At 47.1% G+C, this 22913-nt stretch overlaps 1 protein-coding gene across 1 annotated transcript in view; it reads right to left on the bottom strand.

Annotated features, from left to right (window-relative positions):
• TBC1D2B (TBC1 domain family member 2B) overlaps nt 1-22913 on the bottom strand; it is an 83283-nt gene that overhangs the window by 4161 nt on the left and 56209 nt on the right. The window contains exons 7-12 of the mRNA XM_032174241.2: nt 18655-18765; nt 17350-17543; nt 13636-14130; nt 9702-9819; nt 3878-4063; nt 2195-2316 (exon numbers count right to left, since the gene is read on the bottom strand). Coding sequence (XP_032030132.1) covers nt 2195-2316; nt 3878-4063; nt 9702-9819; nt 13636-14130; nt 17350-17543; nt 18655-18765 — 1226 coding nt within the window. The remainder of the gene's footprint in view (nt 1-2194; nt 2317-3877; nt 4064-9701; nt 9820-13635; nt 14131-17349; nt 17544-18654; nt 18766-22913) is intronic.

Below are 22913 nucleotides of genomic sequence, written 5' to 3'. Positions count from 1 at the left end.
TCTCGTCCAGAGGCTTAAGGTCAGAAAGGCCAGCTTTATTTATATTCCGAATTCCCCAGCGTGTGTTCTGGAACATGGAAGCACCAGAGAACAGGGAAGGCCCGAGCACAGGGGTCCCCGCGTGTGGATTTCTCAGGTTCTGCCTCCTGCCTGGCTCTGCAGACTGGGCTACCAGCCCCAGCAGGCGGGAGGAGGATCCGTGTGAACAGGGCACAGGGTCCCCACCACCAGTCCTTTCTCCCCGACAGCTGTCAGCCCACAGCCCCCACAATCCCAAACCTACGGTGCCCAACCCTCCTGTGCTGCAGAACGCGAGCCCGAAGTGTAATTCTTCATTTGTTCCTCAGTCAGGAGCTGAGAGAGGCCCCTCGGCCCAGGCTGGCACCCGGGAAGCCAGACCCCACCTCTGCCTCAGGCCTGGAAGTTTCCGCTAGGAGATGAGAAGGTGCCCCATAGTCAGCTAAATTTGGGAGACGATGCTCAGCGCCTTAAAAGGCTCCTAGAAATCCTGCTGCAGAACCTGGTTCAATCCTGTGTAACTCCCATCTCCTGAATGCAGCTGACCACACAACTCCCTCCCTGTGTTTCTGAAGGCCAATCGCTGTGCTGCAGGACTGGCCTCCTTGCAACCACTAGTCTGGGGAGGTCATTAAAACACTGAGGCTCCAGCCCAGAGGCGGGTTATGGGCCCCTGCAGTCTTGGTAACAGCGGGGAGCCTGCCACCACGCCTTGGCACTCCTTAAAGCACCTGTTGGTGTGGCGACCCCGCTTTCTAAAGCAAGCTGCAGGGGAGACCGTACCGCGAGCCGCTCATAAGGAGGCGCTGCAGGACCATGCAAGGCCCAGCAGCATGGGAGGGACCAGGTCAGCCTGCGGTGCCAGGGAAGGGGCGGGCACTCGCCAGAGCCACACCCACTCGCCTCGGCTCCTGGCAGCGCCTGGGACCCAGTACAGAACCGAGGGCAGCGGCTTTCCCAACACAGCCCTAGCTGTCAGCATGGGCGAGCTCACTCCCTGTCACTCTCAGCAATCTTGACCCAACACGAGATGAACAGAAACCCTCCAGGTTCACCCCAGCACTCAGAACCAAACTTTCCCCAGCAAATATGATTCCCATATCCTTCCTCATTTGGCAGAAATCAGGGCACTGTTGTTGGTGCTATTAGTAAGCACGAAACTATTACAAACCCACTCCCCAACAAAAGACGCTGAAAATAGCGACGACCTCCAGGAGGCCTGGCATGGCCTCAGCCAGCACCTCAGCTCCCATTGTCCAAATCAGCTCTCAGGGTCAGATCAGCCAAAAGCTGCGGTCCAGGGGACATATGGACGAGGGTGGCCCAGAACAGGCAATGACCGTGTGGCCAGGGAGGGTTCCTGAACACTTGGTCTCCCAGGCCAGAAACCCAGGGGTCCTCCAAGTCAAATTCCTCCCTCCCTCTCTTCAATCTACCCCCCTTCTCCATCTGTGGCACCACCTCTCTCCCTAGAGCCCTCTAACAGCCACCAGTCCTGCCCCAATCTGACCTATTTGTCTCTTGCCTAACCCTGCAGGACTTCCCAGCGCTCAGGATGAAGCCTCAAGTCCTGAGCGAAGTCTGCAAGCACCCTGACAGCCCAGCTCTGCTATGGCCCAGCCACACTGGCACCAGCCAGGCTGAGCTGCCTCCACACTTCCCCAAACACATGTGCCCCACAGCTGTGCACCACCACTCCTGAAGGACCCCCTGTCCCCATACTGTTTCCTTGCTGCCCCTTGCCCAGCTTACTCAGCCTTTCTCCGGCCTGGGCTCCCTCTACCACAGCATGGATCAAATGATGCGCAACAGTGTCCCCAGCACGGTCTTCCAGGACAGGCCTTACTCTCCATCTGTCATCCTCAGGGCCCAGCACAGACCCTACCACGAAGCAGGTACTCAGTAAATGCTTTCTAGACAAATGAAACTATTGCTCTTGGTTGGTGGGATTTATGTTTGTAGGATAAAGGACAGAATCCTCATCTCAGTTCCTCCTAGGTAAGGCTACTTGGGGCTCACACCCCTTGCTCTCTTTTCCCTGGAAAGCAGTGCCCTCTCCAACACTGTACACCTGGGATGGCTCTGAGTTGGAAGACAGCAAGGACAGGCTGCTCTCAAGGAGGCCGGGGCCAGGCTTCCTGCTCTCCTTGACATCTGAGAACTCCCCAGGACTCACCTAGCATCAAGGATAGTGCGAGTGAAGTAGCGGAGATACTTAAATATAGACATCGAATCTTGCAATTTCAAAATCTCCTCTTCCTTGTACTTAAAAAGTGCCAGAGCAAAACGGAAAATAACCTGTGGAATAAACAGGGAAATCTGTTAGTCGAAAAACCCTGTGAGTCCAGGCACAAGCCTGGACTGCAGGGGGGTGCTGGCCCTACTGGGGACAGGAGGATATGGCTTTCATGGTCCCTGCCCTGGGGAAAGACAATTGACCTGAGGGGCAATTTTCACTGGCTAGGCCAAGACTCCTTTATTACAGGAAAATAAACCCTGCTGGTTTTCAACAACACATCAGCCCAAACCAAAAATCTCCTTATAGGAGATCTTTGTGGAATCCTTTCATATTCAGAGAACACTTCTAGTCAATAAAGCATAAGGAACAAACATAAGGAATCATTTTAAAATAAAACCAAAACCAAGGTTTTCTGATTCTGAAACTCTTAGAAAGTCCCACCTGCAGAGGCTGTTTCCATCTCAACTAGTGCACTTTTGAAGATAGGGAAGGAGTTTTTTTAAATTTTATTTATTTATTTTTTTGAGATATAGTCTTGCTCTGCCGCCCAGGCTGAAATGCAGCGGTGCAATCTTGGCTCACTGCAACCTCTGCCTCCCGGGTTCAAGTGATTCTCCTGCCTCAGCCTCCTGAGTAGCTGGGACTACTGGTGCCCGCCACCACACCTGGCTATTTTTTTATTTTGAGTAGAGACGGGGTTTCACCATGTTAGCCACGATGGTCTCCATCTCCTGACCTCATGATCTGCCCACCTCGGCCTCCCAAAGTGCTGGGATTACAAGTGTCAGCCACTGTGCCTGGCCTTTTTTTTTTTCTTTAATTTGTGTTTGGAGTACATTAGAGGTTAGAGGGAATGGACTCCTGGTAGTCTTGCAAGTTCAAGCAGCTTTGGAACAAACTGCTTTCCCCGTATCTAAGGGCCTGTACTTTCTCTAATTGAATTTGTTTTCTGGGTCTTGCTATGTTACCCAGGCTATATTTTAACTCCTCAGCTCAAATGATCCTCCTACCTCAGCCTCCCAAGTAGCTGAGACAATTGGCACATGCCACTGTGCCCGGCTAAGGTATAGAATAAATTGAGAAGAGTAACTAGAAGACTAGGGGGGCCTCCACTCCATTACATACACCCGTTTATACAATCAGAGTTTAATATGTAAATATATTCCTTATTCAAAAACTGATTTTTAAAAAACATACAACAGAGCGGGTGGGAGGCTCATGGGCAGTGAGACTCTGAAGTTGGCTCCCCTGAGTTAGTCCCCCTTATTAGTCCCCCAATCCCCTGCTTATTAGATCTCTGGGCCTCCATCTCCTCCTCCATATGATGGGGTAACACCACCAGCCATTTGACAGATGGTGAGGCTCAGGCTCAAACTGTAAGCCACAGCTCCCAGCGCCTATCACAGGGCTTGATGTGAGTTGAATGTTTCTGATACATGAACAAATGACTGTGGTTTCCTGATACCCTGGACCCAGCTCTAGTGCAGGCCGTGCTGAGATCCCTTGGGCACCGTCGTAACCCTCACAAGTTCCAGGTGAGCCAGCCGCTCTACCGCCACCAACGCTGCTGACGGTTTTCAAGTGTGTATATCTGAAAATAGCTGAGCTGAGCTAACTCACCTTTGGTCCTTCATAAAGGAAAGAGTCCCATATTTTAAAGAGGATGTCACTAACGACACTATCCACAAACACCACCAGAAACCAGTTGAAAGTGATGAGGGTGTAGTCGACTTTGTACTGTTCAAAGTGGCCATGCAACCGAGGCAGCTTCTCACTCATAAGGTCTCTGAACACCCGCTGGTCCACCTGAAGAGGGAACAAAGGGGAGAAGTATATCGGGACTGCCAAGTCACTGGGTAAGCAGACGAGCAGGCAAGACACTGACAGTCGGGGGGTGGAGCCCAAGTGACAGCAGCACAACTGTTCCAAATGTGCTGTGGGGCCCATCACGGAGCCAGACTACCACGTTCCAGCAGCACTGACCTCGTGCACTGCAGGTATACACCAAGGGTCCGCTAAACAGCAAGCTTTCCACAGGGCATGGGAGTGGAGGAGTCTGTAACCTGAAACCAACTCCTGCACTCAAAATGCCCTGGGAAATAGGCCACTGCAAGGAGCAGGTGGGACAGTCAGCCTTGCCAATCCACAAGTAAGTACAGGAGACGTTGACACAAAGGGCCACAAACTAGAATCCTGGGCAGATAGGAGTCTTGAGTCAAAAAGGAAGCAGCATCACCACATCCATTCAACAAACATTTGCTGGGCTGTATGTGCAGTGGGGGTGGCGAGGACTCCAGCATCACATGGACCTGAGTCTGAATCTCAGCTCTACCACTTACTAACTGGGTGGCTTTTAGCAAATTATGCTCTAGACGGCTCTGTGACTCATCTGGAAAATAGTTAATTACTTCTCTCTTACTGGACTACTATGAGGATTAAACGAGGCTTATATAAACTACCCACGTACGACAGACGAGCAATACCTGGTTACTGCCACTCTGTGTCAGGCATGGGGCCAGTGCTGGGCAGAGTGTTGAATAAGGTTCAACCCTGACCTCAAGGAGTTAAAAGACGAGAAGGGAAGGCCAGACACGTGGACCATCCTAATCATGGCCAGGCCCTGGTAACGATGTGTTCATACAGCCCTGTGGAACCATGGACAGGTCCCAGCCAAGCCCTGAGGAGAAACCACTCCTACAGCCAGAGCTCAGGCTTCCAGGCAAGAGGGCTGGGAGGTGAGGCAGCACAGCCAGGCAGAAGCTGGTCACAGACACCCCTTCATCACGCTGAAGAGTCAAGATGCTATCCTGTCAGCCAGGGGCTTTCCTAGCCTTTGTCTATGACTCACAAAAAACATGCATCTTCAATCATCACCTATTCCACGTGAACTGGTATGCACGTGTACAAAACAGAAACAAATGTTTCACAAAACAATACTTAATCTCACACAGCGGACTACACTTTGATGCTTTTAATTCTAATCAATTGGATTTGATGGGAAAAAAATAAAAATAAAAACCTAGTACCAACCTACTAAACCAATTTCTCTATCCATAGTGTAAAAAACAACTATAGTCATCCCTTGGTGTATACACAAAAAGCTGGCCCTCCATATAAGAGGGTTTCATGTCCTGTGAATACTACATTTTCAATCCGTGTGTGGTTGAAAAAATCCACACGTAAGTGGACTCATGCAGTTCAAACCCACGTTGTTCAAGGGTTAACTGTATGTATTTTCCCATACTTCATGCCCAGCCAGGAGCTGCCTTTAAGGAGCAGTAAAGTGGCAAGGGGGATGGACAGCTCACTGTAAGACCAGCTAATGATGATGTAATTCATTCAGCCTGGAGTATCCAGCTGCAGACGTCCAAGAGGGAGGCGCATATCAGCTGGCCCTGATGTGGGAGAAAATCCTTGTACACATCTCTTCTCCCAACTGCTGCCCGGGTGATTGGCGGAGGGCTGGTGTGGAGCAGGCTGCCAGGGAACGCTTACTCTGGCCTCTGTTCAAGCTCCCTCCTCCACTGAGCTCTGGAGGACATGGAATGACTGTGTCATTCATCTCTGTGTCCTCAGCACCTAGCAAGGTCCTGGCACAGAACATGCACTCAAAGGATGGAATGAATGGAAAAGCTGACAAGCATGTGGACTGCAGCAGCAGTGGGCATGGGGCTCGGGCACTTGGTTCTGGCAGGAGGCAGTTTGACAGTGATTGGCAAAGCCCAGTGCTCAGGGTTGACAGCACACACAAAGCTATCCGCGTTTTAAGAGCCACCTTATGCACGGGCGCCTATAGTCCCAGCTACTCGGGAGGCTGAGGCAGGAGAATGGTGTGAACCCAGGAGGCGGAGCTTGCAGCGAGCCGAGATCGCGCCACTGCACTCCAGCCTGGGGGACAGAGCGAGACTCCATCTCAAAAAAAAAAAAAAGCAGAAGAGCCACCTTACGCAATGGCCATCGATAAGCGGGAGGGTAATTAAACACATTCTAGCACCCACCTGATGGAATATTAGGCCACCAAATAGGATGGGTACACAGTATAAAATGACATGGGAAAATGCTCATGCTATAATGTGAACCAGCCAGGATACACTGTGCTCTCAATTTGGATACCTATATGAACTAGAGGGAGAAAGGCAAAAGGAAATACATCAAAATGCTAACCATGGTTCTCCAAGTTGGTAGAATAACAGGTAATTTTCATTTTCTTCTTAACATCTTTCTACATTGCCTGACTTCTCTTTAGTGGTCATCTATTACTTGTATAGTCAGCGGGGAAAAAGTCTCCTTAGATTTTACATTTATGTTTATGTGACAATATGATGCAAATTTTATCTTAAATCCAGGCATTTAAAATAGGTCTTCCCCTATAACAATACTACCAACTTTTATTGAGTTTTTACAATGTTCTGAGCATTACATTCAACTTTTTTTAATGCATCATCTCAATTCAACCTCAAAAATCTATGTGAGGGGGGTATTACTCTCATCTTACATATGGGGAAACTGAGGCACAGAGATGTTAAATGATGTGTCCAAGCTCCACAGCTCATAGGAGGTAGGGCCTGGGTTGTGACCTACTACATGTGACCCTCCCCCCAAGTTCCTAACCAATGTGCTTGACCACACCTCAATGGAATTAAGAAAGATCAATGCTTCATTTTTCTTATTCTGAAACATTGAGTCATTTGATATTTTAAATTTGAGTCTTTGAAAGCTATTAGCTTTCAGGTGCCCATGAACACACAAAACTTTCTTTACTGACCCTCTAATCCCACCCAACTGACTGCTGCCTCTTCCTGTTGCTGTTCATTTCCTACACACCAACGCAACAGAACAACACATTTCTTGGGTAATTAGCAAGTGCAGTGATCACAGGGAGACCAGATGAGCTTCTCCTGGGATCCACTGACATCTGAGAAACTGGGACAGGGACCTGAATGGAGCAGCTGTGGTGAAAGCCCACCCTCTGGGAAGGTCAAAGCTCCAACTCTCTTGCCATCCTCCTGTGAAGTTCTAGGAGGCAGTGGGCAGAGACGGGCAAGCTTAGGCCCAGAGCTGCAGAGGCCTGAGTTCAAACCCCAGCTCAGCCCCTCATCGGTGGCACCTCAGGCAAATTGCATATTAGTGTCTTTGGCTCCCAGTTTTCTCCCAAGTCAAATAGGGATACTGATGGCTCAAGCGTGCAGGCCTCTGTGCAGTTGTACAGCTGCTGGCACGGGGCCAGAGCTCAGTAAATGCCAACCCTCTTTCCCTGGTCAAAGAGTAGCTCATGTAAGTTCAAACATTTACTGTGTGGGGTGCCAGGCATACAGGAAAAGTAAAAAGAAAGAAAAAGGAAAGGCAGGGCTGTGGCCCTCAGGTATCATTGACTAGCTGGAGGACAAGCAGGCACACAAGGATGATCCAATCAGGTGGCCACTGTCCCGGAGGCCTGCACCCGAGCAGCGAGAACAGCAGCAGGGGCCCGTGCCTGCCTTGGGGCAGGAAGGACCACTCACAGAGGAGATGGCCTGTGTGCTAAGGCTGCACAGGAGCTTCCCAGGGAGATGAGCGATGGGACGTTGTTCCAGTAGAGGGATTATGTAGGAGAGTACTCAGGGGATGGGCATGCCCAGAGAACACATGCCCCATCAGCGGGCAGGAAGGAAGACCCTGGCGGCGTTCGAAGGCATCTTTACCCTGAGGAATCCCTGACACCAACAGCAGAGGGATGAGACTGAATGCCTGAGTGAGATAGAGGTTAAACTGGAGCTGTGGGCGAGTGGCAGTAGGAAGAAAGGAGAGAGGCAACTGCAGTAATGGAGAGGGGCCGGTGACCCCACTGTGGTGAGAGGGACAAAAAGGGGACACAGATGTAAGCTTCCAGGCAGGTGGCAGCATTAGAAATGGTGACAACAGGGATACAGGGGAAGGAAGCAGGAGTCCAGGATGGCTTGAGTTTCCAGTCTGGGGAGCTAGAGAGGTGAGGAGCACAGGCGGAAACAGGAGGCAATAATGAGGACCCTCCCTCCAAAGGCAGAAATGCAAATGCAAAGAACACTCGCTCAGGGTCCAGCCAGGAAAACGGAAGTCCCTCTAAATATGTGTCACAGAATGAATGTCATCCAGGGGCTGGCCACACCGGTGAGTGAAAAGCTGAGAAGCCAAACAGCTGACGGTGAGGCAGCCCAGAGTTATAGCAAGGGCAGAAAGCCACCCTGGGGGGGAGCAATGAAGGGAGTCGGTGGGGTCAGCTGTTGGCACAGAGGACCCACTGGACAGGAGCTGGGCACAGAGGAGATAAAGCCACCTTCAGAGGCAGTGCCCGAGATGGGGAGAGGGAAAACCCCTTCAGTCCCTCCCGTCACCCTTCAGTCTCCTGCCAGCACCTCCCGCTGGCCTGCGGGGCCAGGCCTCGCGACACCGAGTGGTGCAGGAGAAGGGCAAGGAGAGGCTGTGAGCAGGCAGGCCAGGCGGGGGCACAGACCTGGAGAAGAGACACGAGACAGAGCAGGCACACACGGGCACAGCTGTGGCTAAGAGACAAGCTGCCTGAGGCTGGGCCACATGTGAAGGGCCGGCTTATGGGGAAGCCAGTGCCGGCAGCAGCCCCAGCCCAGCCTAGGGATGATGCAAGGGCCAAGGATCTGGTCCGGGGCCAGGACTGTCCCAAGCAACGACAGAAACACTGGGCTCTCCCAGCCCTTATCACCCTGCCCTGGCCCCTGGCATCAGACTCCAGGTGTGGATGGCATGAAATGTGCCACTCAGACCCCCACTGCAGGAGGTGACTGCAGGCCCCGCTGCTGCCCCTCTGGTGCATCACCACGTTCACTCCCAGCAGCAGAGCATGGGTGCGGCAGCAGCAGGAATGCAGCCCATCTGTGGAGGCAGGTGCCTTGGTCGCTGCCCTTGGCTTGAGGGCTCCCCACTGGCCCTGCCCAGACTTCCTCAGGACTGCATGGTGGTCACCGCACAGGGTCTGGGACTCTCCTCCCCATCCTCCTCCCTTCCTGGGGCTGGAACTTCTCTGTCCCTTGTCCTCCACAGGGGCTTCCCCACTGCCGAAGTCCCTGGTTTGTCTCATTCCAGCCTGACATTGCTTCTTGAGAGCCTAAGCTAACACACCAGTCACCCAAGCACGCCTGGATTATGACTCAGCCCACTGGTAGGCCTGTGTCCGGGGAAGACAGTGCAGGGCAGTGAACACAATGTTAGGCCTGCAGGACGGGTCTGTCTCTGCTGGTTCGCAGGGGGCTGAATGAGCCCAACTCGGCCTCAGTCACAAACAGCAGGCCATGACTGGGGACAGCCTCTGAGATGCGGCCTGCTGTCTTCAGGAATCAGTCTCTGAAGTCACGTACACAAAGCAACCCCTGACCCCGACCACAGGTTTAATTCAGGTCACATTTCAGCTGCAATTCTAAAAGTGGTGACTAAAACACAGAATTTTCAGAACTACCTGGGATCCTAAGAGAGTCTTTGTATAATAGTCTCGAGGCATGAAAACTTCCACTATGGTAACGAGACACCAGAAAGCATCTTCTTGTTCCAGGTACAGGAGGGCCACTGCCACCAACCTACAAGCAAAGGGAGGACAAGATGAGAGCCCAGGCACAGACAGCTGCTACCACAGTCTCCACAGAGACCGTCTGCTTTAAGCCACTTTTTCTCTCATGGCCAAAACTATTTCTAGTTCTCCAATAAAGAATAATAAGGACCTGGCTTAATGGCTCACGCCTATTATACTAGCACTCTGGGAGGCCAAGACAGGAAGATCACTTGAGGCCAAGAGTTTAAGACCAGCCTGGGCAACATAGCAAGACTCCATCTCTAAAAAAACAAAAAACCAAAAATCAGCCAGGAGTAGTGACGCACACCTGTAGTCCTAGCTACCCAGTAGGCTGAGGCAGGAGGATCACTTGAGCCCAGGAGGTGGAGGCTACAGTGAATGATGATCGCACCACTGCACTCCAGCCTGTGCAACACAACGAGACCTTGTCTCATTAAAAAAAAAAAAAAGCCGGGGGGGGGGGGGCATTTCCTAAAATTTGAGAAGCAAAGCTACTTTTCCCCACTTTCATTTGGTTTTTGTTCAAAGATGAAATTGTTTCCCAATGATCAGCCAGCCTCATTAAAAAAAAAAAAGTTTTCATTATAAGATTTTTGCAGCTGGGCGCAATGGCTCACGCCTGTAATCCCAGCACTTTGGGAGGCCGAGGTGGGCAGATCACGTGGTCAGGAGATTGAGACCATCCTGGCTGACATGGTGAAACCCTGTCTCTACTAAAAATACAAAAAAATTAGCCGGGCGCGGTGGCTGACGCCTGTAGTCCAAGCTACCCGGGAAGGCTGAGGCAGGAGAATGGCGTGAACCCAGGAGGCGGAGCTTGCAGTGAGCCAAGATAGCTCCACTGCACTCCGGCCTGGGCGAAAGAGCCAGATTCCATCTCAAAAAAAAAAAAAAACAAAACACACACACACACACACACACACACACACACACACACACACACACAACACACACACACACACACACACACACACACACACACACACACACACACAAATCAGATTTTTGCAAATGCAGCTGATTCTTTTAGTTCATCAAGAAGTTCCAAATAAACCTTTTATGCACAAAAAATCCAAATGTGAATGTAAGTAACAAAGAACACAGGATAGTTTAAAACAGCTTTCCCAACACCATCCTGCTTCCAGGCTGAAAGAATAAAATGCACTGCAGATGAGGGCACCCCGGAGGAGCTAACAGCGCTGTGCCCACTGCATGCACAGCAGGGGAAGAGGACCATGTGTCTCACTTGCTTTGTTGTTCATAACAGAAACTGGGGTCAGCTATTTACATGCTGTCACTAATCAACAGCCCTGGTATGGCTCCAAGCGGGAATCTGGAGCAGCAGGATGGAAAGGAAGAGGTGAGAGAAAGGCCTCCCTCTACTCAGCTGAAACCCAAAACTTCTGCCCATCACACGAAGCTTAGGAGCAACACTCATGGGAAAACCCCTGAAGCCATTTCTCAGAATATTTTCCTTAGATAAAACTATAATGAACTCATCTCAAATTAAATGGAAAAAAAGTCCGGGAAGGGGATGTCTCAAGTATGCAGGGATGGGATGGAAAGGAGAATGGTGACCACTGGCAGAGACAGAGGAGAGAAAAACAAGACATGCAAGCAGAGACACCAAATCGAGAGACAGGACTTGATGGTGCCAGGAGAAGGGGTAGAGAGTCTGAAAGCGACAGAGCCTTTGAGGACATCACTTAAATTCACCAATATTCCAGATGATAGGCCTGAATCACCATCATCTAGACAAGGCTACAGTTGTCCTACTAAAGTTCTGGGTGCTCAGAAGGCATGAACATATACCAAATACTGTAAAGAAAAAAAACCCAAAGAATTACAATTCAGAGGTTTTAACAGTGGTGGGGGTGGAGGTGTAGAGAGAAAGCTTTACTTATCTGGAAGTGTCATTTATGTAGGAAAAAACTGATTCCATGACAATGCCAGATAAATGGAGCATTACTGTACCCCAAACAGGCACACTCAAGTCCTCACCAAGACCCTTAGTTTCACGGGTTTCCAGCTTCCAGGAATTTTTAGATTGAGTATACAATGTGAATGGTGGCTTTAAGCAAAACAAAACTGCTTTATTAGGCAGGATCCTACTTACAGTCTTTTTAAAAGTGGAGACTGTCTAGGAGTAGCTATAGTCCCTTTCACCTTCTGAGGGCACACAGAGAGGCTGACCTATCCTCACCACCAGAGACAATGACTTACTGAAAACTATTTGGTTTCAGGTCTTAACCAAATAACATTCCAGCTTAAAATCCTTTCTTCCTGCAGTACTCTCATTTCAGACACAAATAGAAAACCCTTACCTGGAGGTCAATACCTGGCATGGAGCAGGAGCAAAAAGGCCTGTGGGCAGCCATAACAAACGTCAGCACTCAGAACTCCAGCTCATGCATGGCTTACAGAATTCCTAAGGTACACATGCAGAACTTTTTCATTCTTACTTTAGCCATATCTTTTTTTTTTTTTTGGAGACAGGGTCTCACTCTGTTGCCCAGGCTGGAGTGTAGTGGTGTGATCACAGCTCACTGCAGCCTCAACGTCCTGGGCTCAAGTGATCCTCCCACCTCAACCTTCCAAGTAGCTGGGATTAGAGGCGCATGCCACCATGCCCAGCTATTTTTTTCTTTTTTTTTTTTTTTAGACAGAGTCTCGCTCTGTTGTTCAGGCTGGAGTGCAGTGGTGCAATGTTGGCTCACTGCAACATATGCCTCCCGGGTTCAAGCGATTCTCTTACCTCAGCCTCCAGAGTAGCTGGGATTACAGGCATGTGCCACCATCTGGCAAATTTTTGTATTTTTAGTAGAGACAGGGTCTCACCATATTGGCCAGGCTGGTCTTGAACTCCTGACCTCAGGTGATCTGCCTGCCTCGACCTCCCAAAATGCCAGGATTACAGGTGTGACCCACCTCACGCCACAAATTTTTTTGTATTTTTTGTAGGGACAGGGTTTCACCACGTTGCCCAGGCTGGTTTCAAACTCCTGGACTCAAGCGATCCTTCCACCTTGGCCTCCCAGAGTGTTAGGATTATAGGTGTGAGTCACTGCACTGGACCTCTATCCATATTTTTAACAAGCTTGGTTACCTACTTTCATTACACAGAAATATAAATGGACAGCTGCAAGGACAGCAGTAAGCAGAAAGCGCGCCAGCCAGGTAAGAGGCAGTCAGAGCAAAGTCCAGTGACAGGAAGAGCTTTGTAGGGAGTAAACCTCAGCCCTCCTGAGGTCTTGTCCCATCCCTGCACAGCTCAGGAGGATGAACACCTACATTACCCAGAAAACATGAGAGACTTTTGGGCGTCCTCTGCCTATGGAAGTAGGGAAGTATGCAAGACCTGTTAAAGGTTCTAGTTTAAAAGGAAACAAGTTTAAGTCCATGAAGGGCTAAGTTTCAATCAGCTGAATAATTGTTTGAGGCAACCTCTTGATTCACAAAAAGATCCTGTATACTGCATAAACAAGGGGTGACCACCAATTTCCATTCCATGCATTACAAACTAATAAAATCAAACTTCTGATCAAAACCCGAGTGCGATGAGAATAGGAAAAAATGAGACTCCAAGTAGTTTCAAATGAATTTAACTCTTGTGTTCTTAATACTTTCTAAAAGCATGTTTGTTTCTCTCAGTTCTTCTAGAACTGGGGATACTATGTAATGAAAACTGGCTTGTTGCAATTACTTTTTTCTCTTAAAATATTGACTTTTCTTGGCCAACCAGGAAGGGAGGGAGCTGTCAGGCAGCACCGGTGCCTACAAGTTGCCTAATGGCAAATGGGAACATTTTGTGCTGTGCACCCACCTGTTTAGGCCTTGACAGTAGCCGATATCTGGATTCCGCCAGGAGAAGGCGAGGAGGACATTGCGTAACTTCTGTATGCCTTCTGAGGTGGGGCAGGAGTAATGTTTGTTGTTGGGCAGAGTTCGCAGCAAGTCCAGCTCAATCTGCTTGGAGGCCGGGTTCTGTTTCTCTAGCGCCTTCTGCAGCAAGGTCTGGAAGTGGCCAGGCTCAGTGTTGTCCTTGAACTTCCTGGTGTGACGGTCCACACACCACTTCCACACCTTGGAACGGTGCTCGTGGGGAATGCCCGCACGGATGAGGTTTTTTAACTCTGGAGAGCACATCATCTCCCTGTTCACTGTACTTGCAAAATAGTTTTCCCACTTGACCCCAGTGGAGACTTCCTGGTTTTCTGTGAGGTAGAGAGTCTTCAGATCCAACGCGCGGACCTTGGCAACCAACTTCTCTTCCTCATCATCCTCAGGTACAGTCCTGAACCCATAAATATCATATTCACTGTTGATAAAAACAAGAGGAAAAATTAAAATGACAAAGTTTTAGCAACAAAGACCAATGCAACAGAAATAGAGAGTCTGGAAACCAAATCAGGCACATGTGGTACTTTGAACTATGAGAAGCATTTCAAATCAGTGAGGATATAATCAACTTCTCAGTATATAACGCTAGGACGACTGGCTATCTATATGCAAAAATTAAATTAGATATCTACTTGATACTATACAGGGAAAAAAAAACAATCCCAAACAGTTTAACGCTGAAAATATGAAATACATGGAAGAAAACGCAGGCAACAGCACAAAAACAAGACTGATAAATTTGGCTACATTAATGTATGTATATGTTTCTTTATCATATATATACTACATATGTATAACTTTATGCTTAAAAATATCATTTTAAAAGATTAAAAAAAAACAAAGAATGTATTTATAAGCTATTAGGGATAAGGATGTTCACGTCCCAGTTAGTGAAACCTGTGGCTATTTTACATTACATGGCAACAGGAATGTTGTTAATGGAATGTTAATGCAGTTAAGACTACAGAACTTAAAACAAGGAGATTATTTGGGATATCTGGGTGGACCCAAATATCCTCATGAGCCCTTCAAAGTGGAAGAGTCAGTCAGAGAAATGTCAGGCAGGAGAGATGGGAGGTGTGAGAGGGGCTGGACCTGCTGCTGCTGCCTGGAAGATGGGAAAAGGGGCCACGGGCCAAAGAATGCAGAGGGCTCTAGAAGCTGCCAACCACAGCTGATAGCCAGCAAGGAAATAGTGACCTAGTCCTACGACTGACTGCAAGGAACTATATTCCGCCAACAACTTAAATTATCCCAGAACCTTCAGAAAAAAATGCAGCCCTTAATTAAACCTGGATTTTAATCCAATGAGACCCATGTTGGGCTACTGACCTACAGAACTATTAAGTGACAAATTTGTGTTGTTTTAAGCTACTATGTTTATGATAATTTGTTGTACCAGTAAAAGAAAACTACTACAAAGGCCTTTCACACACTGCTGCTGAGCGTAAACTTACTCAAGCACTTTGGAAATCAGATCTAGCAGAGTTAAAGGTATGTATTTTCTATACACTAGGAATTCCACTTCCAGTCTGCACCCTAGAGAAACTCTCTCACGCGGGCAAATGGGAATATGGACCATGATGGTCCTTGCATCACTGTAACAAGGAAAAATGGAAAGATCGTAAATGTCCTCCATGAGGGGAAGGAATAAAGACACCATGGTAGATTCATACAATGATGTTCTACAAAGAAGGTAAACATGCTCAGTCGTGTGCATCTGTAGTCCCAGCTATTTGGGAAGCTGATGTAGGAGAATTGCTTGAGCCCAGGAGGTCGAGGCCAGCCAGGGCAACAGACTGAGAGACCCCATCTCTTAAACAAAATAGCTCAGGAGTAACTTGTATCAACCTGGATAACTTCAGAAAATAATGTTGAAGGAAATAAGCTTCAAAATGATATGTATCTGGGATTAGTATGTAAAAAGGTATCATCAGTCAGAAATACATACTGAAGTATTTACAGGTGGAATGACGTTGACGTCTGGCATTTGCTTTAAAATATTCCAGAAAAGGCTGGGCACGGTGGCTCACGCCTGTAATCCCAGCACTTTGGGAAGCCGAGGCAGGCAGATCACAAGGTCAGGAGATCGAGACCATCCTGGCTAACATGGTGAAACCCTGTCTCTGCTAAAAATACAAAAAATTAGCCGGGCGTGGTGGCGGGCACCTGTAGTCCCAGCTACTCAGGAGGCTGAGGCAAGAGAATGGCGTGAACCCGGGAGGTGGAGCTTGCAGTGAGCCGAGATTGCACCACTGCACTCCAGCCTGGGCAATAGAGCGAGACTCCATCTCAAAAAAAAACACAACACAACACAACACAACTAAACTATTCCAGAAAAAAAACCGTGGGGAGTGAGGAGGTAAAATGAAACTATATTGGCAAAACATTAACAATTGCTCAAGTTAGTTGCACACAGGGGTACATGTTACATAATTCTGTCTACTTCTTTGTATGTTTTAAATTTTCCATAAGATAAAGTTGAAAATAAACCAATATACATGGTTATTCTACTTATATATAAAATTTGAACACACATATAAATAGTAAGAGCACAAAACGCTTTCACATGGGAAGAACACACAGCACGTTTAGAAGCGCTCCAAGAGCTCATAAAAGTTAACAGCCACCACAATGAGCAAAGCAGCAATGCCCAGCGTACAGGTGGCGCTACTGCACCTGGGAACCCGACTATCCAGGCTGAGGGCCTGTCCTCACCATTCACAGGCTGGGTGACTCTGGGCAAGTTATATCACTTCCATACCCCGCTTCTTCACTTGTAAAGTGAGGATATAAACACCTCACTGAGCATTAAGTACAACTCTGCACATAAAACCCTTAGCAAAGTTCCTGGCACATGGCAAACATCCATAAAAGTGTTTAGTAAAGATGGTGTTGGGCACTTTCTGAGCATATTTCTGTCATCTGAGTAGCCCAAACAATGCAGGCTGGTGCTGTAAGCTCAGAGAAGGGAAAGGTCATGTCAAACTGAAGCAAGACTTCACCTGGGCCTACAGGGGTGGGGCAGGAGAAGCAAGGAGACTGCAGTAAGCAAGGCCTAGACACAGGGCTGGTCCTGAGTCGTGGAAACAAGAGGAGGCTGAACTGCGTGAATCTGTAGATTTCTCCTGGTTCAAGTATTTCATGAGTCTCATATTTTTTAGAAAACAGGTTATGAGAGGGTTCTTAATCCAAGATCCATCATGGGCTTCCAGATTCAGTGCTTTCCCCAAAAATATATGGGGTGTGTGTGTGTGTAGTGTAAGCTCAGTTCCCCACTTAAGGGCCCCCTTTGTTTTGAACCACCTGTGGGCAGGGCTATGTTTTAGGAGAAGGTTCCTATTCCTTGGAAGACTGGCTCCTCCTGAAGTAAGGAAGGATCAGAAGGAAGGCTCCCTTACTTACACGAAAAATAGGTCTAACAGTCAGAAGACCTGTGGTAAGTCCCTGCTCTATGACTTGATTACTAGGGGAGAATGAAGACATTACCTACCTGTTCTGCTGACCTGACAGCATTTGTCATGAGCACCAAATGAGACACACAGTTGTGTACGGCTCTCTGTGAATGGTTCCTGCTGTTGAAAAAGGGACTTCAGAAATGGGGTGCACTACCCCCAAAAGTCACTAGCACATTTACCTGACAAGATGAGGTTTAACAAATGCTTGCTCTGGCTGCTCTTGGCTCTCAACCTGCAGAGCATCCTCCAGCAACTGGGCTATGACCTCCCGGGTGGGCCCCTGGTCTTCTGAGCACACTGGTGTCTTCATTTCTTGGAGCAGTATCAGGTATTTACTTTCTATCTGGCAGAGCTTGGCTTCCAGGCTAGAATACTGCAGAGAATGTGGTGGTTACCTCCATTCAGACAGACACAGGAAGAGCAATCTTTTAGGTACTCAAATAACCAGTGAACAACAAACCTAAAACTATTAGGAAGTGAGCCAGAGACAGACTGTAGCAAAGACAAGAAATTAATTTATGCCACATACCACCTTTCATGTTTAAAATGGCCTGCAGTGGGCTCCTCTCTTCCTTATAGAAGGAGTGCTGATAATCAGACCTCTGGATGCCAACAAATGCATCACCTCTGGACAGAGGTGGAGAGAGCAGCAGAAACCAGGCTACATGCCAATTACTGAGGTCCAGCTCGGTGCCATCTGGCACATGGCCCATGAGTGGCCACTCCATGCTATACCCATTCTTTCTTAGGACACTGTGGTCCAGGACTAGCTCCCATCTGCCACCTTATCAGACAAATCAAATATACCCTACAAAACATGCAGGAATAAGGTCTGGGAAGACGCTTCAAGTTCTGTTCAAAAAAGTCTATCAGGTATATAACAGCTGTTGACAAGTGTCATTTGATTACAGCTCATTTGACGACAGCTGAAATGTTTGTGGTCCCATTACACTTTGTGCAAAGCCCCTTCCAGCCATAATCATATCGGACTTTCACACCAACCCTATTGGGTTCACAGAGGAGGCATTCGCCTCACCATCTCCATAAATACAAAACTGAACAGCATAAATCAAAACCCAAATAATCTTAATTTAGGGGACCTTATAATTATGTACTTACTTTGTTTTCTTCAAAATCTATTAAAAACGCTTACGAACAAAGGTAACACACAAAGAAAGCAACACCTTATGTTCTTTTTTTAACTAGAGAAACTGAACACATTTTCTGTAGCTTCTCATTCTTACTTATCCAGTTTATGTGAAAAACTCACATCTCAGGGCATTTCTCTTTGTCTTCATCAGAGATAATAAAATGAGACTAACTATACAGCTCTATGTACTATATATATTTTAAATATATTTTGTTATCAGTAACGACATCTCTCCAAGCCTGGGAGTTGAACCGCTTTGTAAAGCATGTTTATTTTTAATGGTTTCCTAACCTTACCTCCCACCAGGTAATAGAATCCACCTATCCTGACCCACCTTTGCCATCAGATCCCTCTCTCTCCTTTCTGCATTTCTTCGTAAAGCCGAGAGTTCCAAAATCTCCTTATTTAGAAATTTGTTTTGGGTTTTGTACCCCTGTAGATTATCCTGTTAGAAAAAAAAAAAATCCCTGAATTCATATTGGTTGAATATTGACTAATTAATTACCTTATGTAGTCAGTATCTTGCTGCTTCACCAATCAAATAGCCCTGCTAAGTTAGAGTAAGTTCTAAAAGAACTAGAAGTTGTTAAAAGGCACTTCCCAATTAATCTTTTTGGCCATTTACAGTAGTAGAAGGCAGGCAGGCATGATTGCCGTAATGGAGATGGAGAAGATATTGTTATTTAATTGTGGTAGTTTTTCTCAACTGATGACAGGAGAAATAAATATGACATATTCCTAAATCTATGCAAATATTTTATCTATCCATATTCCATATTCATTGAGGTGGTTAAGAAAAAGCAATACCTTACTTTTTTTTTAAACTAGAGAAACTGAACATATTTTCTGAAGGTTCTCATCTTCACTTATCCAGTATATATAAAAAAAGGCTACATACATATACAGCCCATAACTAAAAATGACTCTTAATAACAAATCCTATGACCTACAATGTATAAGGCACGTAAGAGAACATATTCTTCAACATTGAAAAATTTCAAACTTACAGAAAAGTTGAAAGAAAAGTACAATGAACACAATATAGCCTTCACCTAAATTAGCCAATTGTTAAATTTTGCCTATTTGCTTTCTGTCTATAAAAGAACATAACAAGCTGGTGACAAGTTCTGCCGAGTCCAACTTTGAGAGCAGGTCGGGGTGGGGCACATGTCATGTTGGCTTCAGCCCTTGAAACTCCAAGCAAGAAAGCTGAAAGGAGCCAACAGCAACAAAAAGCAAACCAAAAAGGGGGTGAAGTGTTTTCATGTAAAACACTGAAAATGAAGCTCAGAAAACTTCCTTAGACTTTCCTAATAATAAAAACAATGAACTGAAGAAGCTGCTAAGGATACTAATCCGGAATCACCTCTGAGGCAGTGACTTCTAAATGTTCTTTACAAATTCAGTCTTTTATAAACGTGTCTCTTCTCCCCCCGCTTCTAATTGTTTCTCTTTTATAATCTGACAGGCTGGTGTGTGAGGTTCCTGATCTCCCAATCACAGAAGAAATTATGTTCAAGACAGCTCAAAGGGCAGGCCAGGGTAGTCAAGATAGACTCTGGTGATATCACAGGCAGGAGACTGCTGCCGTTCCCCAGAGATGCGGCTGCAGAAATTCCCCGTCGCCAAACAAGAAACCACCACGGGATTATACCACTTCCCCCATAAAGTGCAGAAGAACTGAAAATGGTTCAATGTTGCCTTTAATCGCTAACATTTACGGAGCACTTGCGATGGGTTACAGGTGCCCCGTGCTAGGCATGTGAGATTCCTAATCTTGTTTAAAACTCCAAATCTTAGGCAGCCATTCTCACCATCTTGGAGGTGAAGAACTGAGCCATAGAAAGCTGCCCAATTACCATCTAGCCTGCAAATCAAACTTCTGAGAGCCAGACCAGTGGGCTCTTAGCTCCATGGTCTCAGGCCCCGACTCCCACTAGAACTTCGATAGGCATCATACTCAGTCTGAGCAAATTCAAGTACTTGACATGTCATGACAAGTACTTGAAATGTTGAATGTTGGACATCCTTTTCTCACCTGAATCTTTCTACTGGTGTCTTAAAAGCTTTTTTTTTTTTTTTTTTTTTGTTAAAGAAACAAGGTTGGCTGGGAATGGTGACTCGTGCCTGTAATCCCAACACTTTGGGAGGCCAAGGCAGGAGGATCACTTGAGGCCAGGAGTTTGAGACCAGCCTGGCTAACATGGCGAAACCCTGTCTCTACTAAAAATACAAAAAAAAATTAGCCAGACGTGATAGCACACACCTATAGTCCCAGCTACCCTTTCTGAGGCATGAGAATCACTTGACCCCAGAAGGCGGAGGCTGCAGTGAGCCAAGATCATGCCACTGCACTCCAACCTGGGTGAAATAGTGAGACTCTGTATCAAAAAAAAAAGGGGGGGGGAGATAGGGTCTCACTCTGTTGCCCAGGCTGGAGTGCAGTAGCATGGTCATAGCTCACTGCAGCCTTGAACTCCTGGGCATAAGTGATCCTCCCACCTCAGCTTCCTGAGTAGCTAGGACCATAGGCACGGCCACCACGGCAAGCTAATTTTTTTTGTAGAGATGAGATCTCACTATGTTGCCCAGGCTGGTCTCAAACTCTTGGCCTGAAGTGATCCTCTTGCCTCGGCCTCCCAAAGCACTGGGGTTACAGGTATGAGCTACTGCACCTGGCCAAAGGTCTCATATTTGGAAACATTAAGCAAACATATTACTAAAAGGCAGGTCAGCCAAAGGAAAGCTGGCTGGAGGGCAACTGAAGAAAACACTCAACAGTGATGGATAGAGACTGAGTGATATAAGGTGGGTCAGTGAAAGCAAGTAACATCAGCTGCCATGTATGTCTTTAACTTAAAACTTGTGTTACAGTCTAAGTAAGTCCTGATCATTTATATTACAGATACTTTCTCTAGAATGATGATGATGATCGCAGCAATAACACCCAACAGTGAAGACCTTATGAGGAGCCAGGCACTGTGTGAGGGAGGGCTTTACATGGATTACCACCTGTAACCCTCACAATACCTATGAGGAAAATAAGCACTATTTCACAGACAAACACACTGAGGCAGAGACATGAATTCACCTGACCAAGTCAGAGGTCCTAAGTGGTGATCTGGGTTTGAATCCAACCAGGGCTGGCTCCAGAGGCCATGCTCAATGTAAAGCATCATCCCATGCTGTTCCACATCCCCTTCCCTCCTGGTGCTTGCTCCAGTTGTAATTCTGCTTTTCTGTTTGTGCCTCTAAACTAAACTGTGAGGCCCAGGAGTGCAGTGCCTGTGTACCCGTGCAGAGTAAAAGGGTGGGCACATAGCTGGATGCATAGATGAGCTGGAAGCAGGAGAAGCTGTAGGCACGGAGGTATTCATCGAACAGCAAACGCAGGAAGAAAGACAAGGATGAAGTAAATGATAACACAAAGGATGGACAACACTGAAATCGCTAATGAAAGCCACATGGAAGTGCTGGGGCCACAATGCTGAATGGAACAATCCGAAAGTCCATATGCTTCAAAAATGGAAGAATTACGGAAACACAGAAAAGGATTGGAAGGAAACATGGAGAAATAATGACTTAAATCACTAGGGTGGCAAAATCCTAGGACCAATGTTTATTCCTGCCTCAGAATACTATAGAAACAAAAAGCATTAGACCACACCAAAAAAAGTTAGCAAATTCCAAATGGCAGAAATCTTTACAGGCAGCATCCACTGACAATAAAGCATGAAAACTGGTCAAGAACAGCAATAGCAAAAAAGATATATAAACATATCTTTAAAATTAAAAATATATAAAATATACTTTAAATAAATATATCTTAAATATATATATTTTTCCACTTAGACATTTTAAACCTGGAATCAGAAGTAGGAATCAATATTTCTTCTTCAACCATACCCTGTCTAGAGCTGAAGGGCTATGAGGGAACACACATGAGAACACCCACTTCTGTCTGTGCGCTCCCTCTTTCTCCCTGCAGCCTTTCCAGTTCTCCCAGTGCCACTGCAGAGGAGACCTGCATGAGGTGTGAACACCTTCTGCATTGCAGAGGGACCCCCAGCACTGGCAATAACAGAGCAATGTCAGAAAGCATGAGTTCATGGACCCAGGCAGGCCTCAACTGTCTCGTCTGGAATCCACCTAACAACCACTTTGCCTCTTTATCAACTGTCACCACATCACCTCACAGTTGTGATATGTTGGGGCCACAGGCTTGTTAAGTTATTAAAAATTGTTAAACTTGTTAAGTTGAGAAATGTTGGAGGAAAAAAACTTCATGGCTCAAAACCGCTCCACCCATTATGCTGCAAAAAGAAAAGAGGAGGGAATGTCCTGTTCTGATCAGCGTTGTATCCCGATCAGCTCCATTAGCTGTCTACAGAAGGAGCTGCATAGTGGAGACAGCCACGAAGCATACCCTCCACACACACCCCGGCTCACTCCCCGGGAAAACCTGCTCCACACATCTCCCCCACTGCCGAGTGTCACGCACGCCCTGGAAACCCACCACTATAGTATTGTTCTACACACTACAGAAATAGACACACTTGCAAAATAAAAATTTCACCTCTCTGCTGGATGTAA

Source organism: Hylobates moloch, unplaced genomic scaffold, assembly GCF_009828535.3.
Source record: "Hylobates moloch isolate HMO894 unplaced genomic scaffold, HMol_V3 SCAFFOLD_14, whole genome shotgun sequence".
Lineage (NCBI taxonomy): Eukaryota > Metazoa > Chordata > Mammalia > Primates > Hylobatidae > Hylobates > Hylobates moloch.
The sequence above is the reverse complement of the archived record's forward strand: the minus strand, read 5'-3'. Positions and strand labels throughout refer to the sequence as shown.